General features: G+C 39.8%; 2 protein-coding genes across 2 annotated transcripts in view; one reads left to right on the forward strand and one right to left on the reverse strand.

Annotated features, from left to right (window-relative positions):
* Positions 1 to 974: 974 nt before the first annotated feature.
* On the forward strand, positions 975 to 17,989 carry LOC311487806 (ly6/PLAUR domain-containing protein 1-like; the record flags this gene model as incomplete). Its single annotated transcript, XM_084544186.1, has 3 exons — positions 975 to 1,023; positions 2,202 to 2,333; positions 17,638 to 17,989. The coding sequence occupies 3 exons, from the start codon at positions 975 to 977 to the stop codon at positions 17,877 to 17,879; spliced, it is 423 nt and encodes a 140-aa protein (XP_084400312.1). The 3' UTR covers positions 17,880 to 17,989.
* Positions 17,990 to 18,377: 388 nt separating this feature from the next.
* Positions 18,378 to 26,013, reverse strand: part of gpr39 (G protein-coupled receptor 39) — a gene marked incomplete at its 5' end in the record, with an annotated part of 28,805 nt that continues 21,169 nt past the window's right edge. Inside the window, one exon of the mRNA XM_084544185.1 lies at positions 18,378 to 19,912. Coding sequence (XP_084400311.1) covers positions 19,407 to 19,912 — 506 coding nt within the window. The 3' untranslated portion in view covers positions 18,378 to 19,406. The remainder of the gene's footprint in view (positions 19,913 to 26,013) is intronic.

Genomic DNA, 26,013 nt, shown 5'->3' on the forward strand with positions numbered 1-26,013 from the left:
ATTTTTTTTTTTTTTTTGAAAGATTTACATCTCTAGGAGTAACCAGTGGGCTTGAAGCTGAATCCTACAGACAAGATATGGGGAAGCTGTGAATGTGCTGAGTCACACAGAACAACACCAGCTTCATCTTTTCCACTTGTTTCAGTGTGCTGCTCTCTGGAAGACATATGAATGGGAATTATGGTTTCACTGGGGCTGAAAACACTCAATTATTCATCAGGTCATACTGTGTGTTACATAAAAAAAAAATAAAATAAAAAAATCACCCATTACTGAGATCTTAAATTCATCACCATTCACAGTGACATCCATTCTTTGTGTGAATTCAAGTTTTTCACGTATTCCTTTGTCTTTTTCTAACCTCTGACCTTCAATCAGGTGTTTCTTTTTTTTTTTCATTCCTTACAGTAAATGAAAACAATTTTATAATCAAAAGTGGATAGAAGCCGTCATCTTTCAGGGAGTCCATCTATTCGGTCAAAGTGGGAGATAAAACAGAGGCGTGGTAATAAACACTGAGATAAATAAAACTCTGACTGGGGACTTTGGAGGTCACGGCTCTAAATCTGTGCTGGCTGTCAGTTTATAGTCTTTCCTGTTAAATAATGAGCTATAAATAAGAGTTGGGAAGTACTTGCTGCTGTATAAGGATTTAGGGGGATTGGTAAAGCACAGACAGAGGCATGGTTCCAAACTTTAGGATTACTGCGGTGAAAGTAAAATAATAATAATAATAATAATAATAATAATAATAATAATAATATGGAAGATGGTTGCGTTTTTCTCAGCGTCACTTTCAAATCACGAGGTACAAAATATTGTGTCTGCGTGCGTCAGCGGCGGATAAGAGACTTGAAGCATCTCAGAGGTGTCGGGCTCTCCATGCCAGTCTGCCTGCTCCTCTCTGTCTGCACCAAGGAGCCGGCGCATAACCCGTATCTCATGATTTTGCTCGGAGACGCACTAAGCGGACGATGTGGCTGCTCACTGTCTCAACTTTGCTCCTGCTCTTCTTCAGTTCAGGTACGGATTCACAGCTTTTCTTTCAAATCACTTTGGGGATTTGTTTGGCTTGGTACCAAAACTTAAAAAAAAAAAAAGAGGTTTTTAATTCCTGGAGAAGAAGCGCAAGGACCTCCGAAAAAGAAGGCGTTCCGTTTTGGTAAATGGCAAACCAGGAGACGCGGAGCGCACAGTTTGGAGAGATCAGCGCAGATCAAACGCTGTCTTTCTTTCCAGTTGAGCAGATCTCTGATTATGATTCGTAATTATGATGATGGGATATGTTGAGATCAACCCAAATTAAAGTAGAACATGCTTTATTATTATTTATTTATTTATTTTACCACAAGAGATTGTTGTCTGCGCTCGTGCGCCTGAAACCAGTTTTGATAGAGGCTGCTGATCAGCGGTCCAATCTGACTCCTCTTCAAACAGTTAAACAAGCCAGTCGTAGTTTTCTATAATGTCCCGCAGTGACTAAATGAAGAAGCGCTTTTTTTTCTCCTGTCAAGCATGCTGATGCGATTTATTTTATTTGATCAGTCTGGAGGGGTGATTCAGATCTCCGAGGGAATGTCCATCAATGGAAAAACAATCTGCAATATTACTAATAACTGTTATTTTAATTGTTATTTTAATATAAGCCAATATCATCAGGAGTAAACGCCTGGGAATTGGGCTATATGCAATTTGCCATAAGCTTTACTATTCAATTGATAAAAATAACAACATAGAAACATTTATAATGATGACATGCAGAGCCATAGATGGTTCCCCTCCCAAATAAAGAAGTACTCTGAATGACACTCTGTAAAGTGAGTTCACTGTTAACAAGTCAGTCTGACCGTAGAAACAGACAAATACGAACTATCAAAGCAAGACATGATGAAATGTTGCAGCAACTTGATGCTAAAATAAATGGACCAGCAGCAGCAGCAGCAGCAGCACAAACACAGCTAAATAAAAGACTGTAGCTGTCACTTTGATTTGAAACGGTTAGAGCACAACAAGAGCAAAAGTCAGAATGTTCACCAAAATAAAATTAGTTTGCACTCTGAGATGAAACATTTGCAATAATTCTTTATTTATGGAACAAGAGAAAATAAATAAGTGGTCGAGCGTACGGCCACTTGATGGTGGATTGTGACAGTGGTATCATTAATATGGTTTGAATAATTGCCTGGATGTGTGCGTTGCAGGGCTGGCTCTGCAGATTCAGTGTTACCAATGTGAGGAGATGACACACGACTGCTCCACGCCGGAGTTCATCGTCAACTGCACGGTGAATGTGCAGGACATGTGCCAAAAGGAGGTTCTGGTGAAGGATGATGGTAAGCTGCATTTCTGGTGTGCTCCTCATTCCATCACTCCGATGTTCATAAATATGATTTCATGCCAATGCAGGAGCAGATTTCAGAGCATGTAGGGACAAGGTGGTCTCAAACTACTGGTAATAGATCAGATTATGGTGGTTTTACAGAGCTTAACATTACTCATTAGTGAAGTGATAGAAATCATATCTGTGAGTGGGAAAATGTTCACCGCTATACGCCCCAAGTGGCGTCTAGTTGCTCACGCGCCGGAGGCAGTTATATTTTCTCCATCAATAGGAATCTGGTCGACCAAAGGATGTTTTGAAATGTGCCCAAGGAAACCGTTTGCTGACAGGTTTTAATACTTCCTTCTAATACTTTAAGACAGTTCAAAGAAAGAAAGCTTTCCATCACACTCAGACATGAGACAGGCTCTCTGCCTTGAGCAGAGATGAATCTGATCTGAGGTCAGCAAGGACAGCACTACAGCTATCGATAGAGGATGAAAGTCTTAGCTGTAGGTCAGCATTAAAAAGTAGCAGCCATGCTACACATACCATGCTATTTCATTTGAGGGGAGGTTGTTTCAGCCCACCTGTACAGAGACAGACGTGTCCTCTGTCTGATCTCATACTGTTCCAAAGCCTCGTATCCTGCAAGAATAACAGACATCACAATGCAGTCAAAGTTTTACATTTTATCGAGGTGATATATTATTTGTTTCAATTAAAAACAAAATGTGACAAAAATTGAAACGGGTTCAGCGAATAAATCATATCATATGTTAAGCAGGTCACTTCAGCGTGACAGAATCTTTGGCTCCACTAAAGAGACCCAAAACATTTGATCCGTACTGGATGGAAACGTAACTGGTGACACCTGTACCAATATTTCTTAGGGAATTGTAGCAAAATCTAAAGCTAATGCTACAGTAAAACAATAGCTCAATAGCAGTTTTTTTAAAAAATCAATAAAAAATCCCATGTATGTGTAATGTTAAAGGGGTCACTATTAGAGATGAACAGATAATTGCTCCTCAGTTCTGCTCTTCATGTCCTCTCTACAGTAGATTCACGCAATTTGAGCACATTGTTTCGGTTTTTAGAACCCAAAACTTTGCTGTCAGTTTCAGTCTCGCTCAAATTTAGCCACAGACGACAGCTGTTTTCAGTGAAGGAGCTCTGATGAACATGCAGAAAATCAGTAGCTACCTGATGAATATGGAGCATTTAGAGTTTTGTCAGGACTTGATGGAGAGCAAAACGTGGTTAAGATAAAGATGAAAACTGGACCTTTGTAAATCAGGTGTCTACAACAAGATTCCATATTGATGATGTTGCTCTGAGTTCTGAGAACAAAAATACTCGCTGATTTTGTGTTACCATTTGAACGTGGGCAAAAGGGTTCTTATTGTGTCCCTGTGGCCGCAAACAACTAAGGCTATGTACCAATAGTAGTACCTACACATTACCTTGTTTTGGTAGGTAGGCACTTTTCACAGAAGAGATTTTTGATTCCTTCAAATGGAACACGTTAACTTGTGGGAAGTCATGCCCTGAGAGGAAACATCGACTGTAAGTTGTAAGAGCACCACTTCTATTCCTCTGTTAGCATCTAAAAGGCCATAGGAAACATAAAGGTGTAATCATTTTTGAAATTGTCAGCAAACTCGTCACAACATTTGAACTTTGACCTTATCCAAAATTTCCAGCTACATGGTTGTGAATACGGCAAGAACGGGTTGTTCTTCTTATAAATGCCATGAATGATGACTGATGTCTATTCAGCTGCTAGAGTTTCAGGGTCCTGGTGTTGTGCAGGCTGGCTGATAGGTCTGTCAGGTCTTATGGGACACTTAAATAGAAAGGAGGCATCAATATTTCAGATGTTAAGCACAGTGTATAATTATTAGGGGATCTTGACTGTGAGTTCATTGTACAGTATCTGGTGGTGTTTTGATTCATTTCTGTGAACGTTCTCAGTCATCCAATCATGGTATATCCAAACAACAAGCTGAAACAAGGGCAACTGGACTAGAAAAGTTTCTTGAAGATGATTCACTGAGTCCAGTTGCCCTTGATTCATCTGATTTTTGGATATAGTTCTGGTTCAGGTTCTACATTTCTGCAACTGTTCAAGACAGGGGCGGTTGTCCACGAATCAGAGGGTCCCCCCCCCCCCGGAACTGAACCCCCAGTTGCTTCCAGTGCATGGCACTGGTGTGGGCTTGTGTGAGCAAATGGGAAGATGCGTCTGTGACTGTTAAGTGCTTTAAGTAACAAAAGGTAGAAAAGTGTTATATAAAAGTATGGCCATTTACCAGATAAAAAGTCACTGCATATTCTGGAGAATTAGGTTTTGAAATTAAAACCTGTCAGTGGTTGAAGTATGACTCTTAATGTATACCGCATTGTATGAGTGCCATCATTAACCTCACCATGACATTAGGTTAGCTCTGCTGCTGCTGTCTCTTGAGATTCATTCACCCACATTGTTTAAGTTTACATTCCTCAGTACAAATTTAGAACCTCTTTGTGAGTTTTTTGTTAATATTGTTCAAAAACATTCAATGTCTGAAAGTCACTTGTTTTTGTAGGTTTTTGCCATGTGTCGCTTTGTTTTTATTGCTTTGTTCACATGCCTACTTGCTGGTTAAAAGCCAGGCACTAAAGGTCACTCTCCCTTTCTGAGGTCTCCTTCATTTTCACACCCAGCATTTTTTTATTCCCTATCTCTACTGCACGATGAGCCAACTCAGTAAGTTTATGTCTGTGGAAATGCGGCTCCCAATTCAAAGGGCAGGCTCATCGCACTATAGCGTCGACAGTTCCTTAATAAGAAAATTTCCGCATGAATGCTCATGTACATCCCAGCCTTTATCTCCCTGTGTTATCATTATTGCTGCTGTGCATAAAAAGGAGGGCTTAGAAATTCAACTGACCGCACCTTATCACCGCTTAAAATGCAATAGATATATTCACATTTACAAAGCCACCTCCTAGCAGTGTGTTTAAGTGATAAGACTAAAAATTGACCAAGCTGTTTGAGTCCTACTAAGTACACTTTCCCAGTGTTTGCCTCTACAAGCCTGCATCTTTTGATACAGCTCTACAGTGTAGAGATGTATAACTGCAAAAGTACATCTGTCCTCAACCGGGCTATTTTCTGGCTGAGAGATTAATCCCTCTCTATCTGGAGGGCGTTATACAATCCTTCTGTGTTTGATCCCACGACCAGGCTCTCCAGCACAGAAGGAGTCTGGCAAAACTTTGAGGCATCAATCAGAAGTGAACAGCCTTGGTCAAACCACCAAGTGTAGACAGACACACATGCAGCATTACACACTCCTTGTAGATGATGGCTATTTTTTTTTTTGCTGGGTAGCATGAGACAAGCCAGCCTTCCTGTCTTCTATTGCTATAATCATCATCATTCTCATCTGATTATGTGCTGAGAAATGATAAAAGAGTGTACTTTTACCTTAGAGATGATGGTTTCTCTACCTCTGTCTTTAGAGTGGAGATGATTGTTGCGCTCCAACAGGCCACTTTGTATTGTTGACGCTATATAAAAAATTGAATTGAATTGAATTGAATTGAATTAAACTGATGAGCCTTTCAATTTCTCCGGCCATGCACTGTTGATTGATTCCTGTAATGCCACATACAAGCACACACCAAAAAAAGCATAGGATTAGTCATATTATTTGTCCAACGAGGACATAGTATTTTTTTGATGTCTGAATTTAAAGCTGCATTAATCAGCAGATTTAACAATATACTGTATCATTCATCTTCGCTGTAGTGAAGAGCTGTTCAGGATATCCTGTCTATCTATCAAAAGGGGTTGCTTGTTTCGATAATCTCCTTCAGATAGAGAGATCAACACCCCACAGCACAGTTCCTGTCAGCTTCAAAAAAGCATTTAAATGTCTTTTAGGCAGTTTTTAGTTACTATTCTGACCCACAGATACAGTATATTGTTTGATTTGAACTCAAAGCTTCTATCATTAAAGGGTGTCTGATAGGCGTTTAGAACCCCACCGCAGATAGTCGAGTTAGCGACTAGGTGGTGAGCCTAGTGGACCATTAAGCTCCTCCATAATAGAGGTATAATGGGATTGAAATTAGACTTCAGTTTGTCAGATGATTATAATCTTTATAATATGACATGCCCTCCATCCTCTGTTTTGGTGTGTGCGTCTTCTGGTTTCCTTTTTTCTGTGCATCAGATAATTAAAACACAAACCTACAAATGATTCTGTAATAGACGTGCTATTGGGCTGCAATAAACCATTGTTATCATTGGGACACATGACACATAATAATGAACTGACTGTCTGGTGTATAAAATAATCAAAATAGACGATAATACAACATTACATGATCATGTTCAAATCACAAATCGTTTGAGGGTGAAAACTATGAAAATGACTAAATATTTTGTGTTTAAGAATTGAATTTCATTCATTTTGATTTAAAAATAATATTCAATTAATCACCAAAAGTCAACATTATTTTAGCTCTAAGGCACTGATTCATTACTGTCTTGGGAAATAATGAAACTGCCATGTAAACTGGAGGTCAGAAGCAGTGTTGCCAGATACAACTGATGGTTTTGAGAAAAAAAGCTGTTAAAAAAAACTGCTCAAAATATTAGACTGATATTTTGTTTATTACGTTAACCAACCTGACACTAGTGAAGTCTATCATACAGAACAATTCACAGAACTCATCCAGTAACAGAAGCCAATCATCACAGCTATTCACATCTGGCTACTCCGAAGCCATTTGATGACTGACGTCATGTAGTCCACTGATGGAATGGCCTATGGAATTATGCTACAGCACAAGCGGCGTGCATTCAGTGCTCACATACACACTCTCCAAACCAATATTCAAAACCGCCTCTTTGGGCGTGAAATAGCAACCTGGCAACATTGGTCTAAAGGGGCCAAGCCACAAATTTAGATAATACAGCTCTTGTGGTCAGCAGGACGTAAGTATGTTCTGTTATAGGTTTCCACCTAACTACAACAAAGTTATAGGAGGGACTATTCCGCAATTTTACCATAAGGAAGGAAATGAAAACACACAGTTCACTTTGAAAATAAAAGAACCACAGATCCTCCTTGAACAGCAGGAGCATTGTCAACTAATGCCTTCCTGCTATTGCGAGCAGTGCTATCTCATCCCCCAAAACGGTGTTAAAATAAATGTTTAATGTCATTCAGATGGCTATGTCACAGCTCCCTTCACTCACTGCAGCATACATTAGTCACTCCCACAGTTTGTCTTCACACTGAAGATGTAAATCTTCAGTCTTCTGAGGCAGAATAGTGATGACAAGACGAATAAGTATAATGATTCTTCTTGGAAGGCTCTGAAAATCTAGCAGCAGAGGTTGATTTGCCACAGTGCATGTTGTGCAGCTGGCTGAAGAAAAGGGATAACAGACACCTTAGAAAATGATGTTGTTTTTCTTTTTATCCAGACATGAGAAAGCATTGAAGCTGGATTTCACCAACTGACATTGTTACATCTCCTCTCTAAATAGGTTGTTGATGCATCTTGCTGTTGTAAAGGCAGTAGTTCAATATCTATATTCAACTGGCTGGGTTTGTTTAATTACATGAGAAGGCTCAGGAGGGTATCTTAATGGTTGCAGCCTTCTCACAACATGAGATGATGAGCTTTCAGACACTGTACTCGATGCAAATGTGCCTGAGGCGAGGCTGGCTTCATACAGAATCCTTCTCCAAATCTCCCAGAGTCCCAACTCATTTTAGACAGTTTTTACATGCTTATACCTGACTAATGCTCAGTCTCCGGACCAGTTCAGTTTACGTAACGACAACTAATGATCCTGTCATGAATAATAAAGACACCGCAGCGCAGAATAGACAACAGAATATAAACCCCTGCTTTCCTTGTGACATTATTCAATTATGTATGGTATCAGAAGAAATTAAATCAGAATGTGATTCAGTCACAATTGTTTACACCGATCAGGTCTAACATTATGACCACCTTCCTAATATGGTGTAGGTCTCCCTTGTGCCTCCTAAACAGTTCTAACTCATCAGAGAATGGACATGGGCCTTCTGAGGGTGTCCTGTGGTGTCTGGCAACAGAATGTTGTTAGTGGGGGCCTTTGGGTCCTGTGGGTTGAGGGGAGGGGCCTCTGTGGATCATCCTACAGATACTTGATCAGTTTGGGATCTAGTGAATTTGGAGGCCAGGTCAACACCTTGTGCTGTTCTTCATGTTTTTTGAGTTGCTCCTAAACCGTTTTTGTGTGTGTAATCAAAATTTTGTATCACACGACACCATCAACACTCTGTCCTACATATACTCATGATTTGGAATGTGTTTGAACTATGCAGAACCCAGACATCCTTGGTTGACTGCCTTAAGTCAGGTCACAGTTGTCTCTGTAAGGCAGAGGAGCAATGTGAACAATGTGACCTTCAGCAGATGGGAGATATAAAGTACACCTATTTTGTGAACTTGTGAAATTCCTCATTCGCTACTATCAGTGCCTTGTGCTTTGTCTGCGCTGTGAGCCCATCTGCAGATGCTGAATTAAATACACTGAAAGACCAGAGTGTTCTGATTTCTTATTTCTTAACAGAAATTTCCACTACATGTGTGCCTGTGTCAGGCTGCATCCTACTGGGGATGGCTGCTGCCATCAAGGAGTGTCATTGTTATGGAGTAGGGGTATCTAGTCTGGTCTAGGTGGGTGCTACATGTCTAAGTAACATCCACATGAATGCCAGCTCCAAAAGTTTCCCAGCAGAACATTGAATTCTCGCAAGATGGTCAATGTTGTTCAGTTTACCTGTCAGTGGTTTTAATGTTGTGGCTTATTGGTGAATATTCATTGGTTTAAACAGAGGCTGCTAAATGAGTTTTTATTGGCATTTGGATGCATCAAGTTTTGCATCAGGTTCAATTATTACTTAATGTGATAAAAAAAAAAACACACACACACATACAGATATGTTTTTAAAGTCAATTCTCGTTTCTAAGCTGATAAACTTTATTTTATTGCCATCACACTCTACTGCATTACTGCTGCAAGGTCAGTTTCACTGCAGTCAAGACAAGATTTCTAGCAGCTGATAAAGGTTCTGCAGACTTATTTTCTCAAAGTTTATCACTATAAGTTATTGAGTCCTCCATGAATACACCATTATCTTACCTGTACAGAACAGTGTGTAATATCTGGAGTTTTTGTTTCGTCTTCGTTTGAATACCGCATACAGTTTCGAGTTTTCATTAAGCTACATCTTGTCCAACATGCAGCTTCTGTTCTATCGTCACCGATAAAATATTTGCCTCTTGATGAAGTTTTTGTACAGATAATAATGACCCAACTCTCCTCTGTGACAAAGAACATTTGTTGTGCTTGTAAATCCCTCTGTACACTATGTTCTTAATTACAATTATGTTCATTAATAAAGAAGCAAACTATATTGTTAGTCAAATGTAAATTAGTATTTTTACTCAAAAAATTTCATGAACTTAAGAACTGAAACTGACTCTTCTGGCAGCTACAACAATCTCTTTTGGAAGATGTGGACTTGATCCAGATAAGGAGCACTTGAGTAAGGTATCTATCAGCTGTGACAACTTGCTGTACCAAAATAAAAAATTGGATATCTGTTGAGGATAAAACATCATCCTTGCTCAGCTGTCAGATTTCAAAGTGCTTTGAAGGCAGGCCAGAACGTGTAGGAACTGTACTAGTCATATTTTATATATATATTAACTGTGTTGCGTAGAGGATGATGTAAGAATACTCAAGTATGGAACAGAATTTGAATTTGCACTAGTGCACTTTTACTCATTTTATCAGACAGCAGTTGGTACAAATATGTCTATTAGGTGCTCCCAATGCCAAGCAAGCATTACCTTGTTTGGTTTATTAGTTTTGGTGTGTTTATCATAATTTCCATAGTGGACTGGTCAAATACCAAGATTTAGTTCTACATATTTCCAAATGTTTCTTGCTGTGTTTTAAAGCCTTAAAATTTTGCAGTTCCCTTAGTTTTCTAATTCTTATTTCACCACACTCCTCTTTCCCAGTCCAAATAAATGTGCTGCTGATTTGGCTCAAGTGATAAGAACCTGGTGTTAATTTGAATTTCTGCATAAAGATTCAGTCTTTCATCATCAAAAATACTTGCTGTCAAATTTATTGTCCCTGCTGACCATTTATCTGGATGACACCTTTATGTCGGCTCGTATACCAACTGCCATCTAATTTTACTGGCTAGTCAGGGTGGATTTAGATGTATAATAAACCCTACAGGATCAGTTCATACATCTCTAACAAAGTCAACAGTGAGCAACCATTGACATTGAGGACAGTCTGGTCACTGTTACCCAGAGTGCTTTATTGTAAAAATTAAAAAGAACTAGGGTCAACAAATGATATTTCCTGCAGATATTCATGCTTGAATTGGCCTTATATACATAACACATGCTCCTGTAGATAGTATTCTGTGCATCTGTCAGAACTACACAAGTACGAGCAGCGATTGCTTGATTCTGTTAGTGGTTGAAAAGTCATTTAGAGATTCAGGCAGTTTCTCCAAACACTTGGACATATTGGACTGCTCAGTCCTCCCTGTGCAGCCAGCCATGCTGATTCTCATTAGACTAAATCCTGCTAGTTCTCTGAGCATTCCAAAGCTGATAAGAAATTTCACCCATGTCCCCACAAATTAACTCAACGGTATAATTTAGATTGAAGTACTGAATCTTAGAATTCACACACACGCATTAAATGAGATTTCCCTAAAGCGTTTCAAATGTTATAACGTGAGGGCTTTGCTGTTTTGCCGAGTGAGACTCATTGTGTTGGTATTTACTCAACAAATGCAGCACATCTCTCTGTGCTCAAACTTATAGAAGCTTACAGAATATAATCACAACATTTTACGATGTCCTCCTGGCAAAGCATGATCACAAGGTAATGAATAAAATATTTTACTTTGCCAGCTTACAATTGAAAAAGAAACTACTGTGATCTGTAACAGACTTTGAATACATCACTGCTACTTTTCTGTTTTTAAATGTATCAGAAAAACCTGCAATGATCAAAACCAGTTGCTACTTTACACAGTTGTATCAAAGCAGTCAGCACAGCAACAGCAAAGCTTGCCTCAGCTCCTTACTCTTTTACTATTGTATTTAAAGTACTGCACTGTCTCAGCTCGTTTATCTGTTGGGACTGATGTGGAAGCAGTATGGTTTGGAGTTTATGGAGGTAGCCAGCCAATGATAATATCACAGATCCTTTAAGCAGTTCATAAATAAATGAGGACAAATTATTTAGTCATTTCTACAATGGGTGTCTGTGATCAATCGAACAACTTTTTTTAACTGAAATGAACTGAAATGTTTTTGGCGTCAATTTGAAAATGAAAATACTGCCTTTTTTTTTCATCCGCATACTGGAATGTAATTATCATTTGTGCTGGAATAATTTGCATTTAAAGTACAAAGCTTTTTTTAACAAGATATTTCTTACTTTATCCTAAAGCACATAGGCTTAAAACAGCGTTATTCCAATGTGCATGTGATGATAAATAAAAATGGTTTTATTGCTTGCCTAAGTATTTTATGCTGTTGTTCAAATCCCTGATAACTTTTTGTCTGACGGCCTTAATCCCCCATTCAGCGTGATTGGGTGATTAAGGCTGTGGTATAGTAGGTAGAGCTGGTTGTCCACGAACCAGAGGGTTAGCGGTTCAATCCCCGGGATGTGCCACGTGCTGAAGTGTCCCTGAGCAAGACACCAAACCCCCAGTTGCTCCCAGTGTGTGGCACTGGTGTGTGCTTGTGTGAGCGAATGGGTAGATGTGTCTGTGACTGTAAAGTGAGTACCAATAGGTAGAAAAGCGCTATATAAAAGCAAGGCCATTTACCATTTACTTCATGTTGTAATGACAATGGAGTCCTCTTTGCATTTTAGAATTGCCAAAAATATTAATTTGAGCAGACTCAGTGATTAATTTTCAACAGAGATTGTTTAAGATACGTTGATCCAAACACATTTTATCTCCTGATAGGTGTTTCAGATATAAATTAAATTCATCACATCAGCTACACAAAGTCCGTGTTACTGTGTTACTGTCCAACCACAAACTATACCTGCTTCATCATGTAGAGAGTCATTCCAGAGACAGGCAACCATCCTTAAGGCCAATCAGTCCAACATGCATGGGGCCACAGGTGATAGCCTGACAATATCCACACAGGCACAGCATGCATAACTCCACACAGAAAGGCCTCAGCCAACCAGCAGGTCCAAACTCATAACCCTCTGGCTGTGAGGTGAAAGTGCTAACCAATACACTAACGGCCCACTCTCAACTAAAACATTCATTCATTCATTCATTCATTCATTTGTGTCAGAGGTGTTAAATGGAAGTTGCCTTCAAACAGTTGAAGTGTCAGCTGATACTAGGGTTAGGATCAGCACTGAATTAGTTCACCATAATAAGGTACAAAAAATACAAAAAGTCTGAGTAAATCTGAAGTGTCAGTTTGTCTGTTATAGTACTACACCATTGAAGTAGAATAGCCATTTGAACAGAAGCACAGGAAGTCAGCTCTTCATTCTAAAGCACTGAACAATTTATAGATTAAGAGAAGTATTTCACCTCTCAGTTGAAGAGGCAAAATTGTGTGGAGGCTGAATGCACTTCAGATGTCAGACAAACTGTCAGCACTGAAAGCAGTTGTCTGTCGAAAAGACAGAGGTGAAAACACTAGTTTAATGAACCAGGTAACGCAATAAAAGTTACTTAAGAGATACTGAAGAGCCAGACACACAGTAGCTGATGTGTGAACTGTAGAGCTGTAATGTAAAAGTGTAAGTTGTAAGAAAGTTGTAAAGCCCAGAGGGGTAAAACAAAAATCATGCAACTTAAAGGTATGAATGAGCAGGAGGCTGAGGAGGAAACGTTGAATGGTTAGTGTGCATCATGGATGGCTACACTGATAAACAGCCCGTGTGACTATGTGAGATGAGAAAAGCTGTGAAATCCGTATTCTCTGCCAGATATCACTTTACACTTTTACTATGGCTCATTTTCCACTGACTGCCTGTGTTATGGTCCTTTTCCAAATACTGCTCAACATAAAAACCAACAGATTATTCAATTACTAACACAGGCTTTTCTTACTTTTATTCTACATGCAATCAAGTGGAAAGGTAAACAAGTAGAAAACCAAGCAAACAGTTGATCCCCTGTGAAACAGTGCATATTAATAAATGTGATATATTGGAAGGAAAAGGCACATAAAATTGTAATTTGTAGTTATTTTAGCAGAATGTAATATGCCTGTTACATAGAGGGTAACTGTAACTGTCTGTGTGTCTTTAATCAGACGCTGAACATTATGTCGACCTTTTCAAATAATGTGCTATGGGCAGACGACAGTGTCCTGGCCACAGACCTAAAGCTTCTTATGAGAAGAACCTCATACCTAGTGGCGATGGAAATGTCATGGTCTAGACTTGTTTTGCTGCCTCAATGAAGGGGCCTTTAATGCACACCAGCAAATCCACCAAGGAATGGCTAAAAAAAGAAGAAATGAGGGTTTATGAGACACTCTAGTTAAAGCACAGATATGAATGAACATTTCAATGTCAGTGTCCGAAATTATGCTTAAAAGATGTTATTTAAGATAAAGTAGCACATTTTTCTTGGTGTTGTTCAGTTATTCCACCTTTATCGCTCGCCATTTTTCGGAGACGATTAATCCTAACATTTGAGACGTAAATGCAGAGTGAGTCCTGTTATTTCCCTTCAGAGCGTTGCAACATTTTAAACTGTGTTTCCACTGGGCTACTCAACACCTTCCGGGACCTCTTTTGATATTTGCAGAACATAAGATATGGGAGGATGCACATTTCAAATGAACCTGCAGTTCTTGGGGTCTTACTATGTCTTTATCTGTTGCACTCGGGTGGAAAGTGGGAGAGATATTACAAGGGTTGTTTGAAGTTCATGCGCTCATAACTAAATTTCTCTGAAACAAAATGTCAGCCAAATGTTAAAGCCTCCCCCCAAGTAATCTCACAAACAGCTCTGACATGTTACAGCTAGCGTTTCATGTTAATTAATTGTCTATAATACAAAATGTGGAGAAAAATGGTGGTGCCAAATGAAATGGTCACAGCCGAGGGTCTCCTAACTGCCCTAGCTTCCACACCAAACATTATTGTGAAGTGGATTATAGCGGGTGGAGATGAGACAACTTTTCTGATATGCTTTTTCGAAAGTGGTGTGAAAATTGAATGCAGTCACTGGAAACGGCTCTAAATATAGTTTAGAAGTGCTTGGAGAATGGATTTTTCTTTGCTTTCAATATGGCTTGGCATTTCCTCCATTTTTACCTTACGTGGTTGTACGCTTGCTAAACTATTAGCCACTGTGGCTTCTAGACAGCAATAGTTGTCTAGAGGCAGGGCGCTCATGAATTACAGCTGATGTTACCACTAAATCGGCAGTTTTGTGTAGATAAATTCTTGTGATGTAACCACACGCCCACAAGTTCCATTTGAAGGCAACAACTGTCCTGGCTTACATGGACACTTAATGGGACGGAGACATCATTAATACACTTGTGTTGACGAGTCATAATGTCTCCAGTGAAAAGGCCCGATAAATTATCCTATCAAAGGTTTCACACATGAATGGAAAAGGAACACAACACAAGCTGATCATTAGCGAACAGCAGTGTAATGAGGTGGAAAATAACCCTGAATCAAGGATGATTCAATGGAGATTGTCAGGTCACTTTGAAGTGTGTTGTATTTTTTACGGGGTATACGTAAACGACACGCATCGTTGCCTACGGTCATGATGTTAAATGATTTAATAATTTCGTGGGTCCTGATGTCATTGTGGAGAAAGTCTCATTTTAATGCAACCCCACTGGTAATTTATCTCAACATGATATTTAATGGCACCTTCACATAATCTATGGATTAGAAAATGTCTGATAAGGCAATACCTGATCATCTGATCGGAACCTAGAGTTAGTCTAAGTTCTTCTGTAAATTATTTGTTCAAACCAGGCATGTTATGTCATAGCAGGAGGACCTATGTCCTGGCCACAGACCTAAAGCTTCTCATGAGAAGAACCTCCTACCTATTGGTGATGGAAATGTCATGGTCTAGAGTTATTAAGGTATTTCCCTGAGTTAGCACAATGCCCGACTTGCCCAGTTGGGTCTGAAACCAGCCGATCTGGCAACACGAGTTACCATAGATACTGGTCAGGATGTGTTCAGACCAAAACTCATGGTATAATAACAGAACAAGGTCCAAACTCAAAAAACAACAGAAGACCAAAATTCTGTATCATAACAATTACACAGTGACAGTTTTTCAATTATATGGACTTAGAACTATTTGTTACATTTTCCATTAGTATTAATATACTATATTGTATATCTAAATCTAGTTGAGTCTGTGTTAAGCAGTGTAGTAGAATAAAGAGCTCACTTATTTAGACTTTAATCAATCAAAGACAGTAGTCATGCTATTGTGATGAATTGTGTTATAGGTAGTTATGAGTATGGGAAACACTACAGTGTATTTTTACTTTAGAACAGTTGTGGAAGGGTCTAAATTTGGTTCAGTCACTGCATAAAACCAGAGCAACCACATCCTCAGGGTATAGAAACACAAACTCTGGGATATATTTTAGATTTTCCATGGATGGCATTACAGCCCATTGGTGAGAGGAGTGTCGTGATTTTACTGTAGCAAGGGATTTCCAAATCAATCTTCTTTAAGCCTTTAGGACAAAGAGCTGATGCTGCTTTCATTTGTGCACACTTCAGAAATTAGAAATTGACAAATTCACAGCATGCCAAAAATCTGAGGCCTTCAACTACTACTTGACTGCGAGTTCTCATCAGCCTAATCCATGCAGCCAGTTATCCAGCACATAGGGTAAACAGCAGGTGGTGGCAAAGCATTGCTTAAAGAAAATATTTAGTTCTCTATGGCAAGTAGCAAGAGAGGAACAAGCCTAAACAGACTGACCCACTTAGCATTTCATTAGGTACACCTGTTCAACTGCTCAAGGAACAGTGGGCACAGTCTCAATAAAAATGCTACCTGATGGATGAGTCTCTATTACTGAATCAACCTGCAGATGGGAACTTCAGACTTACTATAATAGCTGTGCTAGGGCAGTAGTGGTTACTCGACAGCATTGGTTACGACTATGTAGCGCCTCAAACTTGCTTCTGCTGTTGAAAAGTGTGAATGCCTGAACATTTCACTGCAAGAGAAAACTTAGACAGTCTCTGATGTGCAGGCCATAGCCGACTGAGAGAGAAAGCACAAGAAGAGCTACCCTGCACCGCACGAGGAGGGAACTGCTTGACTCCACTAAACGTCAAAGTATTTAAAGCACCTGAACTTGCATCATTTCCTTGAAGAAGTTTCACCTCTCATCCAACGTCCCAAGCTGACTGGTGGGGAATTCCAGGTTCCTCAACTTTTTCTTCTTGTGGGGTTGTTGAGGGTCATTGAGTTTGTTTACCCCGCTATTGAGGAAGTGTTGTTAAGCTGTCAAGTGAGCCATCACTGAGCATTTCTGAATAGGGGTTAAGCTGTCTCTGCACAGATTGTAACAGTAAGCAGCTGATAGATAACTGGCATAAAACAAACCAAGATATCAGTCGTGCTATCATCTATTTCACTGCAAGTTGTGTCAATCTGTATCATCTGGTTTGTGCTTCCATTTCTGGTTAGACTAACTGACGGCTTGGGCTGCATGCCTCAGTCTCAGTATTTCCCTGCACTGTCTGGTTTGTATGATAAACTACCTAAAATAAGTTTCTAGTCTACTGCTCTTACAGCATGGTTCACAGCTCTCTGTTTCACAGGCCACTTGGTAATTCACTGGTTAGCATTATGGACTCAAAGGGGGAGAAAATGCCTCTCTCAAGGAGTTCAGCAGTTAAAAAGCAAGAAAATGTCAGTAAATGCTGTCACTGACACACACTTGTGTGCATGTCTTCTAAAGGCACGGAGACTTTCAGAGAAGCAGCAGTGTAATGTAATAATAGCTGCATTAGGAACATTACAGCAGTTGTTTCTTTGTTTCCTTTCAAGTTGTGATATGTGAGATGAAAGAGTAGATGATGTTTATCCCCAATTACTTTCACCAACCAGTTCTTCTCCTTATTCCCTCTCCCACACAGACACAGACAGACAAATGCAGCCTTTAATGCTGTCATTACGATCCTAATACATCGATTTCTGACCTTATTACAGGCATACACTACCGCAAGTCCTGCGCCTCGTCAGGGGCCTGTCTTATTGCTTCTTCTGGATACCAGCAGTTCTGCACCGGAAAGCTCAACTCAGTGTGCATCACCTGCTGCAACACACCGCTATGTAACGGACCACGCCAGAAGAAACGGCCCCAGCCATCAGCTGCCATTACCCTGAACACGCCGCGCCTCCCTGTGTTTTTTCTCCTCATTCTCTTCCTGCTGTCCTCCATCCTGTGCTGACATACCTTGGGTGTTGAAAACTGTTTTACCATTGATAGTGGAGACAGCATAGATGGGAACTGTATAAGCTGAGACATACATACTTTGAAATGTATATACATGAGTAAGCTTTATACGGTATTTGTTCTCTTGAGTCCCTGACATTCAGTCGCAACTTGCTTCCAAAAGCTCAAAAACTACACAGCACTGGAAAATGTTATCGTCACATCACAAACAGCATCAGGAGGAGCTGAGTAAGGTGGACATAAGATGCCTCATCCCCATTTCCTTTTATTTATTACATTTGCTTCACGGTCAAACGATACATAACAGTAAGTGTATATTCTTAGTACTAACCTTAACCTCCTAGAAAAATATATCTCGGATAAATAATTGACATTTGCTGTACGTAGAGGATTACAGGGAACAGTCACCAATTTTGCAGTGCATTTCCAAGCTGAATAAGACAAACTCATGGTTCTGAAGAAAACTGCAGTTCACCTAAAAAGCACCATTTATGAATAGAGGAACAATGTTTATATATATATATAAACATTGTTCCTCTATTCATTCCCTAACAATCTGCAATCTGTTCATACCGCTACAAGAGCAAGTTAATACACTTATATACAACTTGTTTCAAATGTCTCATCATGGCACCCAAATGACTGAAATGAGACCAGTTTGCAGTAAGCATGTGATATAATCTGGGCTGCTGAATGTTGAGGGTGATATAAAGAAGGCCCTTACTCAACAGTCCAAACTTCTGAGGAGAATGCAGCCCAATAACTTTGCAATTGGGACATCAGCATCCTTTCAGACATCAGTACCTGTGACTGCATAACAACACAGTCCATGTACTGTTCCAAAACTATCCCAACTATAAATGATCTGACTGCACTGCCTGTTGAGAGGTTTTTATTTCAATTTTATTGATTTTATTGACATTTGTTATTGTGGTGGTGTCTGTACACAGAGATCCCTCTCATGCATTACCTCCAAACAAATAATGTGACAGCAACAAATTTTAATTAAGTGATTATTTATGAAAGCAAAATTCGTCCAAGAGAAATTCATTGTCATATAAAAAACACTACAGAGACACAAAAACCAGGACTTGCTGAAATTTCCTCTCTGAGATGAAAGCAGACATGGCAGGATATTCCTTTCAGGAGGGAAACTAACCTGAACTCGCTGGAGCACAGAGCTGCAAACTCGCATGACTCGCTGGGGTCATATGGGATGGTGATGTTTCACATGTCACAAAAACAAAAGTACGGAGAAGACTCAAAGGTGTCATGTTTAATGACTTGAAACATTTTGACATTGTTAAGGTAAATAATCTGTTTTAGTGACACCCAACCTGTCAAGCTTTCTATTGCACGGCACTGTCTGCTGAATGTGATATTTCTGAAATGAAATTCCTAACTTGTATTGTGTTTACTGTGTGTAAGGAATATGTGTATACTTGTTTCTGATGGCACAGCATAAGCACCCATTGATAAAGCAAAGTGTTTACTGTGTTGCATTAAATTGTAGAGCACTTTATTATATGTCACTCTCTGATGGTACATCTGTCTTAATTTTGAAACCCGAATCTGAATCTTCATTTGGGCTGAGGGACATCTGGGTATCTGAAGCCACCCCCGAGTCACTTTGAGCCTGAAAAGTTGTAAATGTGGCGGGAGGAGGTTTCTCTTGTGGGGTTGGGCTTTGGTTCATCCTGTTGCGACGCAGTGACCTCAGAAGCAGGGGCTGCAAGGAGCGCGCAGAGGCAACATTGGAGTGGTGCAAGGTGCGCCTGTTGACGTGTTCGATGGTGAGGCGGCACCGCAGCACCTGTACAAACACCTCCCGGAACTGCTTTGAGGAGACGTTGTAGAGGAACGGGTTGAGGACGGAGCTCAGGTAGAAGAAGGAGTCGGCCACAGGGTGGAGGGTGACGTAGCTCCGGAAGTAGGAAATAGTCCAGTGGGACTTGGGCACGGCGGCCATCATAAGACGCCGAATCTGGTTTGGAAGCCAGCACACCATCAAGGATCCCACAATGAGACCTGGCGAAAGTCAAAAATAAAAAAAGGTGAAAAGAAAGAAGGAGACTAGGAGGGAAAAGTACAATTCTGTGGCAAACAAATGTGAATATTAAAGTGATTATAATAATTTACTGGGTTATCTTGGTCTGAGACACTCTCTGTTGAAAGTTGTGCCCGCTTGCAAGTGTGATAATAAAACTCAGAAAGGTGTTCTTTGTTTTGGAGCACTTTATTACAACTTTGCCAAGACACAATACAAAAACTAAAAAACAAACCAATGTAACAAAATATGTTTATTCAGGGGACAAAGGTAATTTGCTTGTCTGCTGAGAATTTAAAAAAGAGATGGCCAGGAGCTTCATAAAGACTGTAAATTGGGAAATTATGTTATCTGTTGGTTTAATCAGAAAAAACAATAAAAGCGTGGTTATCAAGTGGACTGTTGACCTCAGAGGTGCAGTGACTTCCATGAGTGTCTCTTTGTCCTTTAGAGCTGACCACTTACTAGCAAGCCAGAGGTCCTGATAGCCAGACTTCTAAACAGAACAAGGCTAGCTGTTTCCATCTGCCGGTCTTCTCCCTTTCCAGTCTTTATGTTAAGCACAGCAACAGTCTGTTAATTATCATATAACAGAGACCGATAGGAGATCAATCGTCCCTGCAAATTCTCAGCAACAAAGTGAGGCCCCGTCCACACGTACCAAAACGAACTTTTCCCCCCTCCGTTTTCCCTGGCATTGTTTCAAGAATATTTGCGTACACACGGATCCGTCTCGCGGGAGGTGGAAGGCTGCTCGAGGGGTGTGGCGATGACATCATCGAAACGCACTTATGCGTTTTTCGCCGTTTTCCCCGTCCACACGAAAACTCAAGAGCTGCGTTTGCGAATTTTTTCACCCTGGGACCAGGTTTCAGAAAAGTGCGTTTTAAGGCAATGCGTTTACAGGATTCGTGTGGACGATCGGGCCAAAACGATGCAAAACATCTGCGTTTAAACCAAAAAGCGTCTCCGTGTGGACGGGGCCTGAATCTGTGCAAGTATGTTCTTGTACTTGACTACATTCATTCATTAATTTTTTATAACCGCTTGCATTCTGGAGGATAGTGGGGGGGCTGGAGCCTATCCCAGCTGTCATCAGGCAAGAGGACAATGAACCTAACCAGCATGTCTCTGGACAGTGGGAGGAAGCTGGAGAGCCCAGGGAGATGAGCACAGTGCTCATTTAGTCACATCGTCTACAGAAACTGGAAGTTGTGTTTTTTCTCTGCTCAGTATCACTGAGTCTGACCATTCCCAAATTGTCAGAACCCTGTAATACAGACAGTATCCAAGACTGAGTGTGTGAGTAACATAACCCACACACCCTGTTAGTCACACATTACTTAGAACTGATAGACTAAACAGAAATGTGGTGCACTGACCTCTAGGACACAGGATAGTGTTTTTGATTTCCTAGCAGTGAAGAATCTAAACACATTTATTCAAGTACTATGCTTGGCTCGTGACTCCATAGGAAAACACAGTAGTTTTTACTACCCTACATTCATTTGTCAGCTTTAGTCACAGGTTATTTACTTAAGTCCAGTTGCCTTTTTTGAACCTTTTTTGGATATTACTTAATAATGTTTTACTTAAGGTTTCTGGATATAAACTACTCAGTAGTGCTGATTAATCGACACACTGATTAGCTGACTGACAGAAACTTAATCAGACACTATTTTTATTATCATTTTACTCAATTGTGCCAATTTGCAGCCCGTCCTCAGGGGTATGCACTGTTTGTTTAGCAAAATAATAATTAGGATTTTGTCACTTTGAGATCCAAATAACTATAAACAAGCCATTCTTATATTTTTCTTATTATTTTTTTTACAAAATGTAAAATTACTGAAAGAAAAATCTGACTGATCTATTATGCAGCAGCAGTCCTCTACAAAATAGCCACCTCAATCAACAATAAATGGTCCAATGACACAAATGCATCACTGCAATAGTAGTCACAGCTGACACTGTGTCCCAAGTTTCTTGTGTACTTATACTGTACTGAATAGAAGCAGCACATTTTCCTGATTACTTACATACTAAGTGATGTTTGGTGAGCATTATTAATTCAATGGACTACCCTTTTCAGTGTGGTATTACCTCTGCAAAGGATCTGAATATGATTACTCCCATTAAACCAGCCCACCGCCGTGCTATTGATGTATGCCCTTACTTGGTGCAAGGACAAACAGACCCTCTTTTTCTAATCTGGTGTTTATCTGTTTCCCTGCGGTGTTTTTAATGGCATTACACTGGGACCAAACAGACTTGCAGACAGCATTCACAAAATGATCTGACTTGAAACAACACTTCCTGTTGAGGAACACAAATATAAACACATTTATAAATGGACCGGCCAAGACTGCTGAGATGCTCAATGTCATGTAAAAAAGGAGAAACAAAAATGTAGTTCTTTTTTCAAAGTCAAATGTATTTGGTAGGAATCATTCTATAAAATATAATTACTAATAATGCATTAATTTAGTGATAAGCACCTATATGAGGTACAGTATTTGAGGGTATATTTAGGTGCATCAGTTTAGTTGGAAATAGGGATTTGTGTGTTTGAGTGTGGCCACTGTGTTTGAGTGCTCATTTCAAGTGTCAGCAACCTTTGATCACTATAGCATCCAGGGCTATAGCTGAGGACAACAACATGTCCTTAGCAGTATTGAAGAATTTTATTGAAGACAGAATGTTGTTAGTGGGGGCCTTTGGGTCCTATGGGTTGAGGGGAGGGGCCTCTGTGGATCATCCCACAGATACTTGATCAGTTTGGGATCTAGTGAATTTGGAGGCCATGTCAACACCTTGTGCTGTTTTTGTTTTTTGTTTTTTTTAGCAGAACATTGCAGTGTCACAAGATAGTCAATGTTATTTACTTCTCCTTCTCCCCTGGTCATAATGTTATGCCTGATCGGTGTACAAACTAGCTGTCTACATAAGCAGCACAACAACTCACAATATGCAGGTATTGTGACTGTTATGCTGTGCTCAAACTCAACAGCTCAATTCTGACTGTCTGCTCTGCTGATGTGCTGTTTCAGCCAGGTTTTTTTGGCCGTTCAGCTCAGACACGTCTTGTTTTCTCTGCACAAGCTCCAGTTTCCACTGCTTGCTGCAGCACTTATTTTTCACAATGTACTGAGCCACAGAGTAGGTCTTGACATGTGCAAACACAACATCTCTATGGGGCTAGAGGCTTGTCCAGCTGCCTGCTGATGTGACTTAAGTCTATTAGCTGTTAGGAAAGATAAACCCAAGATCAATGCATGCTGTTGCCTAGCAGGGTCACTGAACATTTCATCACCAGTTTTTTTAAAATAAAATTTCATTTTGACCGAATAGCTTTTACTCAGTGCAAACAAGAGGTAAAAAAATCTATCTAATCTAAATCATGCTGTTTATCAACCTTTGTCTTTACCAAAGTACCATAGGATCTGCATTGTTATCCCTATTTCAACAAAAGCACTTGACCCTTCTGTGTCTTCCAAATTATAAATATATTGTATGCAAGCCCAGATATAGACCATTCTAGTTTTGCCTCAGAACAGTCAAAGAACTTTGCCAAGTTTCAAGAAAAGAAACAACACACGCACACACAAAAAGTCCGTCAAATACATCACACACACTGACATGTTCCACTCAAAAGTTCTTTTAATGACTAAAAAAGCAACAACAAAAAAAAGAAGAGTGCTGTTTATTAAGACTAGCTGTACCATGCGGACTCAAATACAATGCAATAAAATGTCAATGATGATAACTCCAGTTCAGAGCGAACAAAACATCATCACTTCTAAAAGGCAGAGTCTAATCGAAGTTGGTGCAGACAAGAAAAAGAAAGGCAGAGATTCTGAGTGAAAGTACAAAGATGCGAAAACTGTGTGAAAACTGAGACGAAAACGAGTCATGAGGATAAGAGAATGGAATAGGGAACGTTACAACAGTGGAATACAAATGCACTTTGTTAGAGAAGTAGAACAGAAACGAGTGAGTGGAATCAATGGAGGTGGCCAACGCAAGCTGTTTTCAGGATAAATACTACTTTGGAGTAGGATTCATTTTTCCCTGGAGGTTTAATAGCTGATTAAAGATTCTATGATAAATGAATGGGCCTATTTGTATCAAAATGTAATCTCTGTATGACCTTATCCAAAATACAAATACTTGATCAGCCAGGCTAAGTTTATTGCTCAAGGAGCAAGTGACAACTCTGCCTTTATTCTAAGATTTGAGATTAACAGCATCCCATCCTGCTGTTTGAATGGAAAGAAACCTTTTTGGAAACCTTTTTGGGTGTGCTGAATATTATGCAAATGCAAAATAACAGCTTTTAGAGTCCAAATACACATTTTCATTGCTCTGTGCTTTCATGGATTTTAAGGTGCATTTACAGCCACAGTTGAGGCTCGAGGTAGTCAGGAATCAACCTTAAACCGTGTTTTACCAGTGCTAATGTTTGCTACAGAACTTGAAATTTCTAGATGATAAAGCATTCATGTCCTCTTAAATCAAAACATAAGTGACGCTGTCTGCAGGCACCATGGTCAAATCAGCCTCTAGACTGCACTGATGGAACGTGGAATGATGACACATCATCACACTTTATTCCAGCATTTAAAAATATCAGTGACTAACAAACAAGGAAGCTATAATTGAAGGCCCTTCAGTTTTGAACATAATGCCCTGTGTTGAATTATGATGTGGGAGGATGATGCATTTCAGGTGCTGTCTTCTGGCATTTTAAAAGTTCGCATATGCTGGCACCATCACTGAGGGCTACCTTATGTGATTTGTACTTTTTTTTTTAACCTGTGATTTATAGACAGTCAGCAAGCTCGAAGACAATTAGAGAACTCCAATGTACAGTGTTGTTCTTCTTTCCACAGTCAAACCTGAATGACATAATCTTTTTACTGCTGCAAACAATGAATCACATTACAGATTATAAATGAGTAGGACAGGCGGTTAAAATAACCAAATCATTATTTCATGGTTGCACCTTGTCTATCCAAATTAACAAAAATGCAGCTGATGCTAAAAACATGCATGTCATTAATATCACCAGCTTTGTAATTGTCTATAACAAAAGTAAAATGAATGATCACCAATTTTAACCAATATGGAAGTTATGGAGATGTGCTTGCATCACCCAGGCCTGAGTATGAATGCTGAACCTGTTGAAAGGTTGGCTTGAAACAGAGTTCACCATGAGAATCCGAAGCAAAAGAACCAAAAGTCTGAACAAGGGACAGACAATGGCTACAAATTCATTCATTCATCTTCTGTAACCGCTTGTTCCTGTGAAGGGTCGCGGGGTCTGCTGGAGTCTATCCCAGCTGTCATCGGGCGAGAGGCGGGGGTACACCCTGGACAGGTCGCCAGTCCATCGCAGGGTGGCTACAAATTGAAACTGTATTTGTCTCCATTATAAATCAGTTCCTTGTCTAGTTTCTGTGGTAGTAGTGAAGCTAACAGCATAAACCCAGACAAGAGCAGCCTGCATTTCCAGCTGGTATATATTTTTTGCAGTGGACAACGAGAAGAATTTGGAAAACTCTGCATAAATGCAATACCCAGCTGGAGCCTTAATTGCCACAGAGCTCATGGGGATTGGGTGGGGGACTCAAATGGCCCAGGTTGTGGTATAATTTGACTTTTAATCTCTGGTGCTCCAAGTCTTGCTTTTAATTGCTGATTTTTTTAACACTCTAAAAAAACAGAAATAATTGACTTAGAATGGCAATGTGCAAATCTTTTGTTAGAACTCAGAAACATTTTTTTGTTTGATAAGTGAACAGGAACCTTACCGAGGCTGTAGATTCATTTTCTCTTTGATACTTGATTGTTTCAACCCGAACTTAGATAATTGCAAAAACTCTTGGTAGTAGTCATTCTAAGTGGGCCCCTTAAGTTCTGCTACCTAATGGTGCAATACTGCTGTTTTTAAAATTCCTGTTTTTTACTTTTTAAGATCAGTTCAGGAATACGTGCCATCCATTATCCTGACATCTTTATAAATGATAATAATTGTGCAAATGAAAGTATTATCCATACCACATACTGCACCGATCCAGTT

This window comes from Chelon labrosus (assembly GCF_963514085.1).
Source record: "Chelon labrosus genome assembly, chromosome: 5".
Taxonomy (NCBI): domain Eukaryota; kingdom Metazoa; phylum Chordata; class Actinopteri; order Mugiliformes; family Mugilidae; genus Chelon; species Chelon labrosus.